A 19,539-nucleotide genomic window follows, 5' to 3' on the forward strand; every position below is an offset into this window, starting at 1 on the left:
GGCATCTCCTACGGTGGTGGCATCTCCCACACCCACGGTGTCACCCAAAGCAGTGGCGTCTCCCACGATGGCACCTCCTGTGATGGCATCTCCCACAATGGCACCTCCCGCAGTGGTGGCATCTCCAGTGGTGGCATCTCCCAGGGTGGTGGCACCTCCCACAGCCACGGTGTCACCCAAAGCGGTGGCATCTCCCACGATGGCGCTTCCCTCGGTGGTGGCATCTCCAGTGGTGGCATCTCCCAGGGTGGTGGCACCTCCCACAGCCACGGTGTCACCCAAAGCGGTGGCATCTCCCACGATGGCGCTTCCCTTGGTGGTGGCATCTCCAGTGGTGGCATCTCCCAGGGTGGTGGCACCTCCCACAGCCACGGTGTCACCCAAAGCGGTGGCATCTCCCACGATGGCGCTTCCCTCGGTGGTGGCATCTCCAGTGGTGGCATCTCCCAGGGTGGTGGCACCTCCCCCAGCCACGGTGTCACCCAAAGCAGTGGCGTCTCCCACGATGGCACCTCCTGTGATGGCATCTCCCACGATGGCACCTCCCGCAGTGGTGGCATCTCCCAGGGTGGTGGCACCTCCCACAGCCACGGTGTCACCCAAAGCGGTGGCATCTCCCACGATGGCGCTTCCCTCGGTGGTGGCACCTCCCACGGCGGTGGCGTCTCCCGAACCGTCCCCTCCCACCCCGGCGCCGTCCCCACCACCTTCCTCCTCCGCCTCTCCCACCACCCCCGGTGGCCTCCCCACCTCCTCTTCCTCCTCCTCCTTCCCCTCCTCCTCCTCCTCCTCCTCCACCCCCCCCCCCACCCAAGGGGCCACCTTCAAGGTGGGGGTGATGGGGCCTTGGACCTGCGACCCCCTCCTGGCCCGGGCTTTGCCCGAGGTGGCCTCTCGTTTGGCCGTCACCCGGCTCAACCGGGACCCCACCCTCAACGAAGGTTACTGGTGGGACGCCGTGGTGTTGGCCGAGGCTTGTCGCACCCCCCAGGGGGTGACGGGACTCCTCAACGCCGAGCGTTACGCCACCGGTTTGGTGGGACCCCTCAATCCGGCTACCTGTGGGGCAGCCGGGCTACTGGCGGCCGCTTGGAACAAGCCTTTGGTCTCTTGGGCTTGTTTGGGAGACGGGGAAGGGTTGGACACCTTGGTGACCCCCATGCCGGAACCCGCCGGGGTGCTTCATTCCGTCCTCCGTTTCTTCCGGTGGGCCCACGTGGCCGTGCTCTCCGCCCCACAGGACCTCTGGCGCGAAGTGGGGCAGGGTTTGGCCCAGGACCTCCGGGCTCGGGGTCTGCCCGTCACCGTGGTCACCACCGTCGGGACGGAGGAGGAAGAGGCCCGGGAGGCTCTGAGGAGGGTGCAGAGGGCTGACGGCGTCCGAGGTAACGGGGTGGGGCCGGAGGGATGGAGGTGGGAGGGGAAGGGACGGGTGGAGGTGGTGGCCATGGAGGGATGGAGGATGGACGGAGATGGTGGCCACGGATGGACGGAGACGGTGGCCATGGATGGATGGATGGAGATGGGAGAGGAAGGATGGGTGGAGATGGTGGGCATGGAGGGATGGAGGAAGGAGGAAGGGTGGATGGAGATGGTGGTCATGGATGGAGATGGTGGCCATGGATGGATGGAGATGGTGGCCATGGAAGTATGGAGATGGTGGCCATGGATGGATGGAGATGGGAGAGGAAGGATGGATGGAGATGGTGGCCATGGATGGATGGATGGAGATGGTGGTCACAGATGGATGGAGATGGTGGCCATGGATGGATGGATGGAGATGGGAGAGGAAGGATGGATGGAGATGGTGGCCATGGATGGATGGATGGAGATGGTGGCCACGGATGGATGGATGGAGATGGGAGATGAAGGATGGGTGGAGATGGTGGCCATGGATGGATGGATGGAGATGGGAGAGGAAGGATGGATGGAGATGGTGGCCATGGATGGATGGATGGAGATGGTGGCCATGGAAGTATGGAGATGGTGGCCACGGATGGATGGGTGGAGATGGGAGATGAAGGATGGATGGAGATGGTGGCCATGGATGGATGGAGTTGGTGGCCACGGATGGATGGATGGAGATGGGAGATGAAGGATGGATGGAGATGGTGGCCATGGATGGATGGATGGAGATGGGAGATGAAGGATGGATGGAGATGGTGGCCACGGATGGATGGAGATGGTGGCCATGGATGGATGGATGGAGATGGTGGCCACGGATGGATGAAGATGGTGGCCATGGATGGATGGATGGAGATGGTGGGCATGGATGGATGGAGATGGTGGCCATGGATGGATGGATGGAGATGGTGGCCACGGATGGATGGAGATGGTGGCCATGGATGGATGGATGGAGATGGGAGAGGAAGGATGGATGGAGATGGTGGCCATGGATGGATGGATGGAGATGGGAGAGGAAGGATGGGTGGAGATGGTGGCCATGGATGGATGGATGGAGATGGGAGATGAAGGATGGATGGAGATGGTGGCCACGGATGGATGGAGATGGTGGCCACGGATGGATGGATGGAGATGGGAGATGAAGGATGGATGGAGATGGTGGCCATGGATGGATGGATGGAGATGGTGGCCATGGAAGTATGGAGATGGTGGCCACGGATGGATGGGTGGAGATGGGAGAGGAAGGATGGATGGAGATGGTGGCCATGGATGGATGGATGGAGATGGGAGAGGAAGGATGGGTGGAGATGGTGGCCACGGATGGATGGATGGAGATGGTGGTCACAGATGGATGGAGATGGTGGCCATGGATGGATGGATGGAGATGGGAGAGGAAGGATGGATGGAGATGGTGGCCATGGATGGATGGATGGAGATGGGAGAGGAAGGATGGATGGAGATGGTGGCCATGGATGGATGGATGGAGATGGGAGAGGAAGGATGGATGGAGATGGTGGCCATGGATGGACGGATGGAGATGGGAGAGGAAGGATGGATGGAGATGGTGGCCATGGATGGATGGATGGAGATGGTGGCCACGGATGGATGGATGGAGATGGGAGAGGAAGGATGGGTGGAGATGGTGGCCATGGATGGATGGATGGAGATGGGAGAGGAAGGATGGATGGAGATGGTGGCCATGGATGGATGGATGGAGATGGGAGAGGAAGGATGGGTGGAGATGGTGGCCATGGATGGATGGATGGAGATGGGAGAGGAAGGATGGATGGAGATGGTGGCCATGGATGGATGGATGGAGATGGGAGATGAAGGATGGATGGAGATGGTGGCCACGGATGGATGGAGATGGTGGCCATGGATGGATGGATGGAGATGGTGGCCACGGATGGATGAAGATGGTGGCCATGGATGGATGGATGGAGATGGTGGGCATGGATGGATGGAGGTGGTGGCCATGGAGGGATGGAGATGGTGGTCACGGATGGATGGATGGAGATGGTGGCCACGGATAGATGGAGATGGTGGCCATGGATGGATGGATGGAGATGGTGGCCACGGATGGATGGAGATGGTGGCCATGGATGGATGGATGGAGATGGTGGCCATGGATGGATGGATGGAGATGGTGGCCATGTCTGGACAGAGGAAGGATGGACGGAGACGGAGGCGGCGAAGAAAGGCTGGAGGTGGCTGGGTGGAGATAGGAGCGGGCTGGGCCCGGATGGAGAAGGTCCACCCGCAGGCCAGCTGCGGGTTGGCCGAGGAGGTCCGGCAGGCGCGGGGTGGTGGAGGTGGACGGGGTTGTCCCCACCGTGACGTGCCCGTGTCGTGTGTGTCCCCCCCCCGCCCCCCCGGCAGTGGTGGTGATGTGCATGCACTCGGTGCTGCTGGGCGGCGAGGAGCAACGGGTGCTCCTGGAGAAGGCCGAGGACATGGGCATGACCGACGGCACCTACGTCTTCATCCCCTACGACGCCCTCACCTTCCCCCTGCCCTACCACCGCGTGCCCTACCCTGTCCTGGCCAACAACACCAAGCTGCGCCTGGCCTACGACGCTGTCCTCACCGTCACCATCGACTCGCCCGAGGTCACCTTCCAGGAGGCCCTGCAGCAGGCCAAGGAGGCCTACGAGATCCCCGCGTACATCGACCCCACACAGGTAGGCTTGGGAGGCATCTCCAGGGGGTTGGGAGGCACCTCCATGGGGGTTGGGAGGCACCTCCAAGGGGTTGGAGGCATCTCCAGGGGGTTGGGAGGCACCTCCATGGGGGTTGGAAGCACCTGCAAGGGGGTGGAGGGATCGCCAGGGGGCTGGAGGCATCTCCAGGGGGTTGGGAGGCATCTCCAGGGGGTTGGGAGGCACCTCCATGGGGGTGGGAGGCACCTCCAAGGGGCTGGAGGCATCTCCAGGGGGTTGGAAGCACCTGCAAGGGGGTGGAGGGATCGCCAGGGGGCTGGAGGCATCTCCAGGGGGTTGGGAGGCACCTGCATGGGGGTTGGAAGCACCTGCAAGGGGGTGGAGGGATCGCCAGGGGGCTGGAGGCATCTCCAGGGGGTTGGGAGGCACCTGCATGGGGGTGGGAGGCACCTCCAAGGGGTTGGAGGCATCTCCAGGGGGTTGGGAGGCACCTCCATGGGGTTGGAGGCATCTCCAGGGGGTTGGGAGGCATCTCCAGGGGGTTGGGAGGCACCTCCATGGGGGTGGGAGGCACCCCCAAGGGGTTGGAGGCATCTCCATGGGGTTGGGAGGCATCTCCAGGGGGTTGGGAGGCACCTCCATGGGGGTGGGAGGCACCTCCAAGGGGCTGGAGGCATCTCCATGGGGTTGGGAGGCATCTCCAGGGGGTTGGGAGGCACCTCCAAGGGGTTGGAGGCATCTCCATGGGGTTGGGAGGCACCTCCATGGGGGTGGGAGGCACGTCCAAGGGGGTGGAGGCACCTCCAAGGGGTTGGAGGCATCTCCATGGGGTTGGGAGGCACCTCCAAGGGGTTGGAGGCATCTCCAGGGGGTTGGGAGGCACCTCCATGGGGGTGGGAGGCACCTCCAAGGGGTTGGAGGCATCTCCATGGGGTTGGGAGGCATCTCCATGGGGTTGGGAGGCACCTCCATGGGGGTGGGAGGCACCTCCAAGGGGTTGGAGGCATCTCCATGGGGGTGGGAGGCACCTCCATGGGGGTGGGAGGCACCTCCAAGGGGTTGGAGGCATCTCCATGGGGTTGGGAGGCATCTCCAGGGGGTTGGGAGGCATCTCCAAGGGGTTGGAGGCATCTCCATGGGGTTGGGAGGCATCTCCAGGGGGTTGGGAGGCACCTCCATGGGGGTGGGAGGCATCTCCAAGGGGTTGGAGGCATCTCCAGGGGGTTGGGAGGCATCTCCATGGGGTTGCGAAGCATCTCCATGGGGTTGGGGGCACCTCCAAGGGGTTGGAGGCAACTCCAGGGGTTTGGGGGCATCTCCATGGGGTTGGGGGCACCTCATGGGGGTTGGGAGGTACTCCCATGGCGTTGGGAGGCGCCTCCATAGGGGTTGGGAAGCATCTCCATGGGGTTGGGGTCACCTCCATGGGGGTTGGAGGCACCTCCATGGGGGTTGGAGGCATCTCCAGGGGGTTGGAGGCACCTCCAAGGGGTTGGAGGCATCTCCAGGGGGTTGGGAGGTGCCTCCAGGGGTTGGAGGCACCTCATGGGGGTTAGGAAGCATCTCCATGGGGCTTGGAGGCATCTCCATGGGGTTGGGGTCACCTCCAGGGGTCGGAGGCACCTCCGTGGGGTTTGGAGGCACCTCCAAGGAGCTCCCTGGAGCTGCTGGTGGCGCCCCACCTTGACACCTCTTCTTCCCCCCCCCAACCCCCCCCCCCCCCCCCCCCCCGCCAGGTCCACCCCCTCTTCGCCACCATCTACAACTCCATCTACTTCTTGGCCGAGGCGGTGGAGGCCACCCGGAGAACGGGCCGTTGGGTGATGGGCACCAGCGTGGCCGACCACGCCCGCGACTTCCGGATGGAGGGCTTCTGCCAGGCCTTCTCCGTCACCCAGGAAGGGGACGTCACCGTCCCTTACGTGGTCTTGGACACGGACGGCAAAAGCGACCGGTTGTGGCCCGTCTACGGCTTGGAGCCGGGCACCAAGGGCTTGGGCTACCGCGGTTACAGCGTCCACTGGCCACACGGTTCCAGTCCCGGCACCGACGCCGGCTGCTGGTTTGAGTCGGGCTCCATCTGCAACGGGGGTGAGGGGACAACGCCGCGGACCTTCCCCCCACCCCCTCCCCCGCCACCACCTCTCTCCGTCGGTCCGGCCACCACGTGCGAGAGCAGCAGGACCCGTAGGCGTAGCTGGGATGGCCACCCATCCACCCACCCATCCCTCCGTCCATCCCTCCCTCCATCCCTGGTGGGCCTCCATCCCTCCATCCCTCCATCCCTCCATCCCTGGTGGGCCTCCATCCATCCCTCCATCCATCCCTCCATCCCTCCATCCCTCCCTCCATCCCTCCATCCCTCCATCCCTCCATCCCTCCATCCCTCCATCCCTCCATCCATCCATCCATCCATCCCTCCATCCCTGGTGGGCCTCCATCCCTCCATCCCTCCATCCCTCCATCCCTCTATCCCTGGTGGGCCTCCATCCATCCCTCCATCCCTTCCTCCATCCCTCCATCCATCCCTCCATCCCTCCATCCCTGGTGGGCCTCCATCCCTCCATCCCTCCATCCATCCATCCATCCATCCATCCATCCATCCATCCATCCCTCCATCCCTGGTGGGCCTCCATCCCTCCCTCCATCCCTCCATCCATCCCTCCATCCCTCCATCCCTCCATCCCTCCATCCCTCCCTCCATCCCTCCATCCCTCCATCCCTCCATCCCTCCCTCCATCCCTCCATCCCTCCATCCCTCCATCCCTCCCTCCATCCCTCCATCCCTCCATCCCTCCATCCCTCCATCCATCCCTCCCTCCATCCCTCCCTCCATCCCTCCATCCCTCCATCCCTCCATCCATCTATCCCTCCATCCATCCCTCCATCCCTCCATCCCTCCATCCATCTATCCCTCCATCCCTCCATCCCTGGTGGGCCTCCATCCCTCCCTCCCTCCCTCCATCCCTCCATCCCTCCATCCCTCTATCCCTGGTGGGCCTCCATCCCCATAAGCAGCCATAGATGGCCAGGGATGCCCACCATGGTCACTTATGGTCATTCATGGCCATAGGTTGCCATAGGTGGTCAAGACTGACCACAGATGGCCGCAGGTGACCATGGTGGGCATCCATGACCATAGGTGACCGTAGGTGACCATGGTGGGCCTCCATGGCCAGAAGCAGCCATAGGTGGCCAGGACTGACCATAGGTGACCATGGTGGGCCTCCATCCCCATAAGCAGCCACAGGTGGCCATGGATGCCCACCATGGTCACCTACAGTCATTTATGGACGTAGGTTGCCATAGGTGGTCAAGACTGACCATAGATGGCCGCAGGTGACCATGGTGGGCCTCCATCACCATAGGTAGCCATAGGTGAGACTATGGCTGACTGTAGGTGACCATGGCTGACTGTAGGTGACCATGGTGGGCATCCATCACCATAGGTAGCCATAGGTGGCCATGGCTGACCCTAGGTGACCATGGTGGGCCTCCATCGCCATAAGCAGCCATAGGTGGCCAGGAGTGACCATAGATGGCCACAGGTGACCATGGTGGGCATCCATCACCATAGGTGGCCAGGACCGACTGTAGGTGACCATGGTGGGCCTCCATGGCCATAAGCAGCCATAGGTGGCCATGGCTGACCATAGGTGACCATGGTGGGCCTCCATGGCCATAAGCAGCCATAGGTGGCCAGGAGTGACCATAGATGACCACAGGTGACCATGGTGGGCATCCATCGCCATAGGTGGCCAGGACCGACTGTAGGTGACCATGGTGGGCCTCCAAGGCCATAAGCAGCCATAGGTGGCCAGGACTGACCATAGATGGCCACAGGTGACCATGGTGGGCCTCCATCACCATGAATGACCGTAGGTGACCATGGTGGGCCTCCACGGCCAGAAGCAGCCATAGGTGGCCAGGACTGACCATAGATGACCATGGTGGGCCTCCATCACCATAAGCAGCCATAGGTGGCCAGGACTGACCATAGATGACCATGGTGGGCCTCCATCACCATAAGCAGCCATAGGTGGCCAGGACTGACCGTAGGTGACCATGGTGGGCCTCCATGGCCACAAGCAGCCATAGGTGGCCACGGAATCGGCGGGGACCGCGGCACCCCGCCCTGGGTGGCTCCTCAGGTCCACGCCACCCCGTCACCCCCTTCCTCTCTCCTCCCCAGGGGTGGACGCCACCTTCGTCCTCCTCATGTTCCTCCTCATCTCCACCCTCATCGCGGCCGGGGCCGCCCTCGCCTGCTTCATCAGGTGGGTGCCACCACCTCACGGGGCGCCGTGGGGCGCGGGGGGGGCTGGAAGGTGGGACACGGGACGAGGATGACGACGGATCTGGGGGGTGGGGGGAAGGGCGAGGGTCCCCTGAGGAGCCACCTCAGCGGCTTCCGTGTCCCCTCCCTGCAGGCGCCGCGTCCAGCAGGCCCAGCTGATGAAGGGACCCAACAAGATCATCCTCACCATGGACGACTTGACCTTCATCAACACCCAGAGCAGCAGGCGGGTGAGGGACGGGGACGGGGACGGGGACAGGGGGGGACACACACACGACCCTGGCTGGTGGTGGCCGCCTTGGCTCGGGGACTTGGTGGTCCCCGAGGTGGCTGGGAAGGAGATCCTGGGGCCTGTGCCGTGGTCAGCCTCGGCCTTGGGAGGAGAAGCGTGGGCTGGTGGGACCCCAGGGGTGATGTGTGTCCCCCCCATGGGTGGTGTGTGTCCCCCCATGGGTGGTGTGTGTCCTGATGGGTGACATGTCCCCATGGGTGACACGTGTTTCCAGGGGTGACATGTCCCCGTGGCCTGAGGTGGGTCCCAGGTCCCGCCTCTACCCTGGGAGAAGATCCATGGGCTGGTGGGTCCTCGTGGGTGACATGTCCCCAGGGGTGGTGTGTGTCCTGGTGGGCGATGTGTCCCCATGGGTGACACGTGTCTCCAGGGGTGACACGTCCCCATGGCCTGAGGTGGGTCCCAGCTCTACCCTGGGAGAAGATCCATGGGCTGGTGGGTCCCCATGGGTGACGTGTCTCCATGGGTGACGTGTGTCCTGATGGGCAACGTGTCCCCATGGGTGACGTGTGTCCCCGTGGGTGATGTGTGTCCCCATGGGTGACACATCCCCATGGCCTGAGGTGTGTCCCAGGTCCCAGCTCTACCCTGGGAGAAGACCCATGGGCTGGTGGGTCCCCGTGGGTGACGTGTGTCCTGATGGGCGACATGTCCCCATGGGTGACACGTGTCTCTGGGGGTGACACGTCCCCATGGCCTGAGGTGGGTCCCAGGTCCCAGCTCCACCCTGGGAGAAGATCCACGGGCTGGTGGGGCCCCATGGATGATGTGTGTCCCCATGGGTGACGTGGGTCCCCATGGATGACGTGTCCCCGTGGGTGACGTGTGTCCTGATGGGCGATGTGTCCCCATGGGTGACACGTGTCTCCGGGGGTGACACGTCCCCATGGCCTGAGGTGTGTCCCAGGTCCCAGCTCCACCCTGGGAGAAGATCCGTGGACTGGTGGGTCCCCATGGATGATGTGTGTCCCCATGGGTGACGTGTGTCCCTGTGGGTGGTGTGTGTCCCCATGGGTGACACGTGCCCATGGCCTGAGGTGTGTCCCAGGTCCCAGCTCCACCCTGGGAGAAGACCCATGGGCTGGTGGGTCCCCATGGGTGACGTGTCCCCATGGGTGACGTGTGTCCCCATGGATGACGTGTCCCCGTGGGTGACGTGTGTCCTGATGGGCGACGTGTCCCCATGGGTGACACGTCCCCATGGCCTGAGGTGGGTCCCAGGTCCCAGCTCTACCCTGGGAGGAGATCCATGGGCTGGTGGGTCCCCATGGGTGACGTGTGTCCCCACGGATGATTTGTGTCCCCAGGGGTGATGTGTCCCCATGGGTGACATGTGTCCTGATGGACGACGTGTCCCCATGGGTGACACGTCCCCATGGCCTGAGGTGTGTCCCAGGTCCCGCCTCTACCCCGGGAGAAGACCCACGGGCTGGTGGGTCCCCATGGGTGACGTGTGTCCCCATGGGCGACGCGTGTCCCCGTGAGGTGACCCGTGTCCCTCTCCACCCCCCGTGACGCCGTGTCCCCACGCGTGTGTGTGTGTGTGTGTGTCCCCCCCGGCAGGTGGACGGCAGCCGTTCCAGCCTGGCCGGTCGCAGCGGTGGGGGGGACGCCAAGAGCCTCAAGAGCGTCGCCGCCGCCGCCGCCGCCCCCCCCGACGCCACCAACGTGGCCATCGCTGAGGTACCGCGGCCCTTCGCCCCCGCGTCCCCCCCCCCTCTTTGTGCGTGTGTGCCTGTCCCCGACAACACCCTCCCCCACCTCACACCCCCCCCCCCCACCCATCACCCCCCCAACCCCCCCCCCCCCCCACCACCACCGGGGGCGACAAGGCAAGGCCACCTCCGCGGGGAGACACCCATGCGTGTGCGTGTCCCCCCCCTACTCCAACCCCCCCCATTTAAACAACCCCCCCCCGCCGGGGCGGATGGATGTGCCTTTTGGGGGGGGGGTCGCCAACGATTGACCCCGACCCCCCCCCCGCGACCCCCCAACTTTCCCGCAGGGAGCCGAAAACCCGAAGGGCAATGGCCACCTCCCCCTCCTCCTCCTTTTGTTTAACCAGCAGGGCCTTGTCGCCTCCGTGCAGGTAAGTCCGTGGGGGTGTCGTGTGTCCCCACCCCCCCCACCCCCCCCCAAAAAAAAAACCCTCCATCCCTTGTGTTCCCCCCCCACCCCCAGACCTCTCTCCCCCCGCGTCTCCCCACCCCACGGCGCCTTTCGGAGGGAGCGGGTGGAGGTTCTTCGCGTTGTTTTGGGGGGGGGGGGGGGTGCGTTGGGTTGAGGGGGGGGGTGGGGGGGGGACACACACGAAGAGTGAGTGTGTGTGTGCGTGTCCCCTTCCCCCCCCCCCCCCCCAACTGGTGTCCTTGCACGTCCCCGCCATCTTGGGGTGGGGGGGGGTCCATCCCCCTGGGGATTGAGGGGAGGGGGGGAGGGGGAGGGGGTGTTGCGTTGGGGGGGGGGCTCAGATCTCACCCGCTTTGTCCGTTACCCCCCCCCAGGGCGACTGGGTCTGGCTGAAGAGGTTCCCCGGAGACCAGCACGGCGAGGTGAAACCCGCCACCAAGTTGGCCTTCTGCAAGGTGAGGGGGGGCGTGGGGGACGCCGCCGGGGCGTGGGGGACATCGTTGGGGCGTGGGGGACACCGGTGGGTCATGGGGGACAACGCTGGGTCATGAGGGACAACGCTGGGTCATGGGGGACATCGTTGGGGCGTGGGGGACATCGTTGGGTCATGAGGGACAATGTTGGGTCATGGGGACATCGTTGGGTCATGGGGGACAACGCTGGGTCATGGGGGACATCGTTGGGGCGTGGGGGACACTGTTGGGGCGTGGGGGACATCGTTGGGGCGTGGGGGACAATGTTGGGTCATGGGGGACATCGTTGGGTCATGGGGGACAACGCTGGGTCATGGGGGACACCGTTGGGTCATGAGGGACAATGTTGGGTCATGGGGGACAACGTTGGGTCATGGGGGACAACGCTGGGTCATGGGGGACATCGTTGGGGCGTGGGGGACACCATTGGGTTATGGGGACAACGTTGGGTCATGGGGGACAACGCTGGGTCATGGGGGACATCGTTGGGGCGTGGGGGACACCGTTGGGTCATGGGGACACCGTTGGGTGATGGGGACAACGTTGGGTGATGGGGACAACGCTGGGTCATGGGGGACATCGTTGGGGCGTGGGGGACAATGTTGGGTCATGAGGACATCGTTGGGTCATGGGGGACAACGCTGGGTTGTGGGGGACATCATTGGGGCGTGGGGGACACCGTTGGGTCATGGGGACAACGTTGGGTCATGAGGGACAATGTTGGGTCATGAGGGACAACGTTGAGTCATGGGGGACAAGGTTGAGTCATGGGGGACAAGGCTGGGTCATGGGGGACATCACTAGGTCATGGGGACAGCGTTGGGTCATGGGGGACAACGCTGGGTCGTGGGGGACATCATTGGGTCGTGGGGGACATCATTGGGTCGTGGGGGACATCGTTGGGTCATGGGGACAACTCTGGGACATGGGGGACAATGTTGGGTCATGGGGGACAATGTTGGGTCATGGGGGACACCGTTGGGTCATGGGGGACAACGCTGGGTCGTGGGGGACATCGTTGGGTCGTGGGGACACCGTTGGGTCATGGGGACAACTTTGGGTCATGAGGGACAATGTTGGGTCATGGGGGACAACGCTGGGTCATGGGGGGCATCGTTGGGTCACGGGGACAATGTTGGGTCATGGGGGACAACGTTGAGTCATGGGGGACATTGTTGGGCCATGGGGGACAACGCTGGGCCATGGGGGTCAACGCTGGGACATGGGGACAATGATGGGTCATGGGGGTCAACGCTGGGTCACGGGGACACCGCCGGGTCGTGGGGGACAACGTTGGGTCATGGGGGACATCGTTGGGTCATGGGGGACAATTATGGGCCATGGGGACAACGGTGGGTCATGGGGGACAATGGAAGACCATAGGTGGCCGTGGGGGTCAACACCAGGCCACGGTGGGACAATGTCAGGCCACGAGGGGACAATGTCAGGCCATGGGGGGACAATTCTGGACCCCAGGAGGCCACGGGGTTCAACACCAGGCCTTGAGGGGAGAATTCTGGACCATAGGTGGCCACGGGGGTCAACACCAGGCCATGGGGTGACAATGTCTGGCCATGGGGGGACAATGCGGGACCATAGGTGGCCACGGGGGTCAACACCAGGCCATGGGGTGACAATGTCAGGCCATGGGGGGACAATATCTGGCCATGAGGTGACAATTCTGGACCATAGGTGGCCACGGGGGTCAACATCAGGCCATGGGGTGACAATGTCAAGCCATGGGGGGACAATCCTGGACCATATGTGGCCATGGGGGGTCAACACCACGCCATGGTGGGACAATGTCAGGCCATGAGGTGACAGTCCTGGACCATAGGTGGCCACGGGGGTCAACACCAGGCCACAGGGTGACAATTCTGGACCCCAGGTGGCCATGGGGGTCAACACCAGGTCATGGGGTGACAATGTCAAGCCATGGGGGGACCATTGGTGGCGACGGGGGGGTCAACACCAGGCCATGGGGGGACAATGTCAGGCCATGAGGGGACAATGCGGGACCATTGGTGGCCACGGGGGTCAACACCAGGCCATGGGGGGACAATGTCTGGCCATGGGGGGACAATTCTTGACCCCAGGTGGCCATGGGGGTCAACACCAGGCCATGGGGTGACAATGTGGGACCATTGGTGGCCACGGGGGTCAACACCAGGCCATGGGGGGACAATGTCTGGCCATGGGGGGACAATTCTTGACCCCAGGTGGCCATGGGGGTCAACACCAGGCCATGGGGTGACAATGTGGGACCATAGGTGGCCACGGGGGTCAACACCAGGCCATGGGGGAACAATGTGGGACCATTGGTGGCCATGGGGGTCAACACCAGGCCATGGTGGGACAATGTCAGGCCATGAGGGGACAATGCGGGACCATTGGTGGCCACGGGGGTCAACACCAGGCCATGGGGGGACAATGTCTGGCCATGGGGGGACAATTCTTGACCCCAGGTGGCCATGGGGGTCAACACCAGGCCATGGGGTGACAATGTGGGACCATTGGTGGCCATGGGGATCAACACCAGGCCACGGGGTGAAAATTCTGGACCCCAGGTGGCCATGGGGGTCAACACCAGGCCACGGGGTGACAATGTGGGACCATAGGTGGCCATGGGGGTCAACACCAGGCCATGGGGTGACAATGTCAAGCCATGGGGGGACCATTGGTGGCCACGGGGGGTCAACACCAGGCCATGGGGTGACAATTCTGGGCCCCAGGAGGCCACGGGGGTCAACACCAGGCCATGGTGGGACAATGTCAGGCCATGGGGGGACAATATCTGGCCATGGGGGGACAATTCTTGACCCCAGGTGGCCATGGGGGTCAACACCAGGCCATGGGGTGACAATGTGGGACCATTGGTGGCCACGGGGGTCAACACCAGGCCATGGGGTGACAATGTGGGACCATAGGTGGCCACGGGGGTCAACACCAGGCCATGGTGGGACAATGTCAGGCCATGAGGGGACAATGTGGGACCATTGGTGGCCATGGGGGTCAACACCAGGCCATGGGGGGACAATGTCTGGCCATGGGGGGACAATTCTTGACCCCAGGTGGCCATGGGGGTCAACACCAGGCCATGGGGTGACAATGTGGGACCATTGGTGGCCATGGGGATCAACACCAGGCCACGGGGTGAAAATTCTGGACCCCAGGTGGCCATGGGGGTCAACACCAGGCCACGGGGTGACAATGTGGGACCATAGGTGGCCATGGGGGTCAACACCAGGCCATGGGGTGACAATGTCAAGCCATGGGGGGACCATTGGTGGCCACGGGGGGTCAACACCAGGCCATGGGGTGACAATTCTGGGCCCCAGGAGGCCACGGGGGTCAACACCAGGCCATGGTGGGACAATGTCAGGCCATGGGGGGACAATATCTGGCCATGGGGGGACAATTCTTGACCCCAGGTGGCCATGGGGGTCAACACCAGGCCATGGGGTGACAATGTGGGACCATTGGTGGCCACGGGGGTCAACACCAGGCCATGGGGTGACAATGTGGGACCATAGGTGGCCACGGGGGTCAACACCAGGCCATGGTGGGACAATGTCAGGCCATGAGGGGACAATGTGGGACCATTGGTGGCCATGGGGGTCAACACCAGGCCATGGGGTGACAATGTCAAGCCATGGGGGGACCATTGGTGGCCACGGGGGGTCAACACCAGGCCATGGGGTGACAATTCTGGGCCCCAGGAGGCCACGGGGGTCAACACCAGGCCATGGTGGGACAATGTCAGGCCATGGGGGGACAATATCTGGCCATGGGGGGACAATTCTTGACCCCAGGTGGCCATGGGGGTCAACACCAGGCCATGGGGTGACAATGTGGGACCATTGGTGGCCATGGGGGTCAACACCAGGCCATGGGGTGACAATGTGGGACCATAGGTGGCCACGGGGGTCAACACCAGGCCATGGTGGGACAATGTCAGGCCATGAGGGGACAATGTGGGACCATTGGTGGCCATGGGGGTCAACACCAGGCCATGGGGGGACAATGTCTGGCCATGGGGGGACAATTCTTGACCCCAGGTGGCCATGGGGGTCAACACCAGGCCATGGGGTGACAATGTGGGACCATTGGTGGCCATGGGGATCAACACCAGGCCACGGGGTGAAAATTCTGGACCCCAGGTGGCCATGGGGGTCAACACCAGGCCACGGGGTGACAATGTGGGACCATAGGTGGCCATGGGGGTCAACACCAGGCCATGGGGTGACAATGTCAAGCCATGGGGGGACCATTGGTGGCCACGGGGGGTCAACACCAGGCCATGGGGTGACAATTCTGGGCCCCAGGAGGCCACGGGGGTCAACACCAGGCCATGGTGGGACAATGTCAGGCCATGGGGGGACAATATCTGGCCATGGGGGGACAATTCTTGACCCCAGGTGGCCATGGGGGTCAACACCAGGCCATGGGGTGACAATGTGGGACCATAGGTGGCCATGGGGGTCAACACCAGGCCATGGGGTGACAATGTCAAGCCATGGGGGGACCATTGGTGGCCACGGGGGGTCAACACCAGGCCATGGGGTGACAATTCTGGGCCCCAGGAGGCCACGGGGGTCAACACCAGGCCATGGTGGGACAATGTCAGGCCATGAGGGGACAATATCTGGCCATGGGGGGACAATTCTTGACCCCAGGTGGCCATGGGGGTCAACACCAGGCCATGGGGGAACAATGTGGGACCATTGGTGGCCACGGGGGGTCAACACCAGGCCATGGGGTGACAATTCTGGGCCCCAGGAGGCCACGGGTGTCAACACCAGGCCATGGGGTGACAATGTGGGACCATTGGTGGCCACGGGGGGGTCAACACCAGGCCATGGGGTGACAATGTGGGACCATTGGTGGCCACGGGGGGTCAACACCAGGCCATGGGGTGACAATGTGGGACCATTGGTGGCCACGGGGGGGTCAACACCAGGCCACGGTAGGCCAACATCAGGCCGCGGGTGGCACAATTCTGCCCCGGGGTGGGGTGTGTGTGTGGGGGGGGGGCGGGGTGGGCCAAAGCCAGGCCGTAAGGGGCCAAAGCCCGAGAGCTGAAGGCCCACACGCTCGGGCCTCGTCTCCCCCCGCCCCCGTCCTTTGCCCGGGGCCAGTTACGGGACCTGCGGCACGAGAACGTCAACCTCTTCTTGGGCTTCTTCCACGACTGCGGCATCTTCGCCATCGTCTCGGAGCACTGCTCCCGCGGCAGCCTGGAGGACCTGCTGCGCAACGAGGACATGAAGCTCGACTGGATGTTCAAGTCCTCCCTCCTCATCGACCTCATCAAGGTGACGGCCCCGGGGTGGCAACCGAGAGCCGGGGCGGGGGGGGTGGGCCACCGTGGCAGCTGGGGCGCCGGTGGCGGTGGTGGTGGAGGGCAGGGGGAGGTGGACTTGGTGGTGGCCATGGGGGATGGTCTTGGTGGTGGCCATGGTGGTGGCAGTGGCCATGGGGAAGGACTTGGTGGTGGCCACGGCGGTGGTGGTGGCTGTGGTGGTGGTGGTGGCCATGGGGAGGGACTTGATGGTGGCCACGGGGACGGTCTTGGTGGTGGCCATGGTGGTGGTGGAGGCCATGGTGGCTGTGGTGGTGGTGGTGGCCATGGGGAGGGACTTGGTGGTGGCCATGGTGGTGGTGGAGGCCATGGGGAAGGACTTGGTGGTGGCCATGGTGGTGGTGGAGGCCATGGTGGCTGTGGTGGTGGCAGTGGCCATGGGGAAGGACTTGGTGGTGGCCACGGCGGTGGTGGTGGCCATGGTGGTGGTGGTGGCCATGGGGAGGGACTTGGTGGTGGCCATGGTGGTGGTGGTGGTGGCTGGGGTGGTGGTGGTGGCCATGGGGATGGTCTTGGTGGTGGCCATGGTGGTGGCAGTGGCCATGGGGAAGGACTTGCTGGTGGCCACGGGGATGGTCTTGGTGGTGGCCATGGGAGCGGAGGTGGCTGGGGTGCTGGTGGTGGCCATGGGGATGGTCTTGGTGGTGGCCATGGGGATGGTCTTGGTGGTGGCCATGGTGGTGGCAGTGGCCATGGTGGCTGTGGTGGTGGCAGTGGCCATGGGGATGGACTTGGTGGTGGCCATGGTGGTGGTGGTGGCCATGGGGAGGGACTTGGTGGTGGCCATGGCGGTGGTGGTGGCCGTGGTGGTGGTGGTGTCCATGGGCAGGGACTTGATGGTGGCCATGGTGGCGGTGGCCATGGGGATGGTCTTGGTGGTGGCCGTGGTGGTGGTGGTGGCCATGGGGAGGGACTTGCTGGTGGCCATGGGGATGGTCTTGGTGGTGGCCATGGCGGTGGTGGAGGCCATGGTGGCTGCGGTGGTGGCGGCGGCCATGGGGATGGACTTGGTGGTGGCCATGGTGGTGGTGGTGGTGGTGGCCATGGTGGTGGTGGCCATGGGGATGGCCTTGGTGGTGGCCACGGTGGTGGTGGTGGTGGCTGTGGTGGTGGTGGTGGCCATGGGGAGGGACTTGCTGGTGGCCACGGGGATGGTCTTGGTGGTGGCCATGGGAGCGGAGGTGGCTGTGGTGGTGGTGGTGGCCATGGGGATGGTCTTGGTGGTGGCCATGGTGGTGGCAGTGGCCATGGGGAAGGACTTGGTGGTGGCCACGGTGGTGGTGGTGGTGGTGGCTGTGGTGGTGGCGGTGGCCATGGGGAGGGACTTGGTGGTGGTGGCCACGGTGGTGGTGGTGGTGGCTGGGGTGGTGGTGGTGGCCATGGGGATGGTCTTGGTGGTGGCCATGGTGGTGGCAGTGGCCATGGGGAAGGACTTGCTGGTGGCCACGGGGATGGTCTTGGTGGTGGCCATGGGAGCGGAGGTGGCTGGGGTGGTGGTGGTGGCCATGGGGATGGTCTTGGTGGTGGCCATGGGGATGGTCTTGGTGGTGGCCATGGCGGTGGTGGAGGCCATGGTGGCTGCGGTGGTGGCGGTGGCCATGGGGATGGACTTGGTGGTGGCCATGGTGGTGGTGGTGGCTGTGGTGGTGGTGGTGGCCATGGGGAAGGACTTGGTGGTGGCCATGGCAGTGGTGGAGGCCATGGGGAGGGACTTGCTGGTGGCCACGGGGATGGTCTTGGTGGTGGCCATGGGAGCGGAGGTGGCTGGGGTGGTGGTGGTGGCCATGGGGGGGGGACTTGGTGGTGGCCGTGCTGGTAGTGGCCATGGCAGTAGCCACGCTGGTGGCCATGGTGGTGTTGTCCATGACCGCCATGTTGGTGTTGGCTGTGACCGTAGCCACGCTGTTGCCTGTGTTGGTGGCCATGACTGTAACCATGGTGGTGGCCATGGTGGTGTTGGCCATGACAGTAGCCATGATGGTGGCCATGGTGGTGTTGTCCATGACCGTAGCCATGATGGTGGCCATGGTGGTGGCCATGTTGGTGTTGGCCGTGACCGTAGCCACGGTGTTGCCCGTGTTGGTGGCCGTGACTGTAATCATGGTGGTGGCCATGGTGGTGGTGGCCATGACAGTAGCCATGCTGGTGGCCGTGGTAGTGGCCATGATGGTGGTGGCCATGACCGTAGCCATGATGGTGGCCATAGTGGTGGCCATGGTGGTGGTGGCCATGACTGTAGCCATCGTGGTGGCTGTGTTAGTGTTGGCCATGACGGTAGCCATGCTGGTGGCCCTGGTGGTTGCCGTGTTGGTGTTGGCCGTGACCGTAGCCACGGTGTTGCCCGTGTTGGTGGCCATGACTGTAACCATGGTGGTGGCCATGTTGGTGTTGGCCGTGACCGTAGCCATGCTGGTGGCCTTGCTGGTGGCCATGGTGGTGTTGTCCATGACCGTAGCCATGATGGTGGCCATGGTGGCAGCCATGTTGGTGTTGGCCATGACAGTAGCCGTGGTGGTGGCCATGACTGTAACCATGGTGGTGGCCATGGTGGTGTTGGCCATGACAGTAGCCATGATGGTGGCCATGGTGGTGTTGTCCATGACCGTAGCCATGATGGTGGCCATGGTGGTGGCCATGTTGGTGTTGGCCGTGACCGTAGCCACGGTGTTGCCCGTGTTGGTGGCCGTGACTGTAATCATGGTGGTGGCCATGGTGGTGGTGGCCGTGACAGTAGCCATGCTGGTGGCCTTGCTGGTGGCCATGGTGGTGTTGTCCATGACCGTAGCCATGATGGTGGCCATGGTGGCAGCCATGTTGGTGTTGGCCATGACAGTAGCCGTGGTGGTGGCCATGACTGTAACCATGCTGGTGGCCATGGTGGTGTTGGCCATGACAGTAGCCATGATAGTGGCCATGGTGGT

General features: G+C 63.8%; 1 protein-coding gene across 1 annotated transcript in view; it reads left to right on the plus strand.

Moving 5' to 3' along the window:
* Positions 1 to 294: 294 nt before the first annotated feature.
* Positions 295 to 19,539, plus strand: part of LOC141737089 (retinal guanylyl cyclase 1-like) — a 51,082-nt gene continuing 31,837 nt past the window's right edge. The window contains 9 exon segments of the mRNA XM_074571704.1: positions 295 to 1,385; positions 3,784 to 4,085; positions 5,801 to 6,155; positions 8,257 to 8,341; positions 8,495 to 8,591; positions 10,217 to 10,336; positions 10,659 to 10,742; positions 11,158 to 11,238; positions 16,395 to 16,571. Of these exon segments, the coding sequence (XP_074427805.1) occupies positions 302 to 1,385; positions 3,784 to 4,085; positions 5,801 to 6,155; positions 8,257 to 8,341; positions 8,495 to 8,591; positions 10,217 to 10,336; positions 10,659 to 10,742; positions 11,158 to 11,238; positions 16,395 to 16,571 (2,385 nt within the window). The 5' untranslated portion in view covers positions 295 to 301.

Source organism: Larus michahellis, unplaced genomic scaffold (assembly GCF_964199755.1).
Source record: "Larus michahellis unplaced genomic scaffold, bLarMic1.1 SCAFFOLD_408, whole genome shotgun sequence".
In the NCBI taxonomy this organism is placed as follows: domain Eukaryota; kingdom Metazoa; phylum Chordata; class Aves; order Charadriiformes; family Laridae; genus Larus; species Larus michahellis.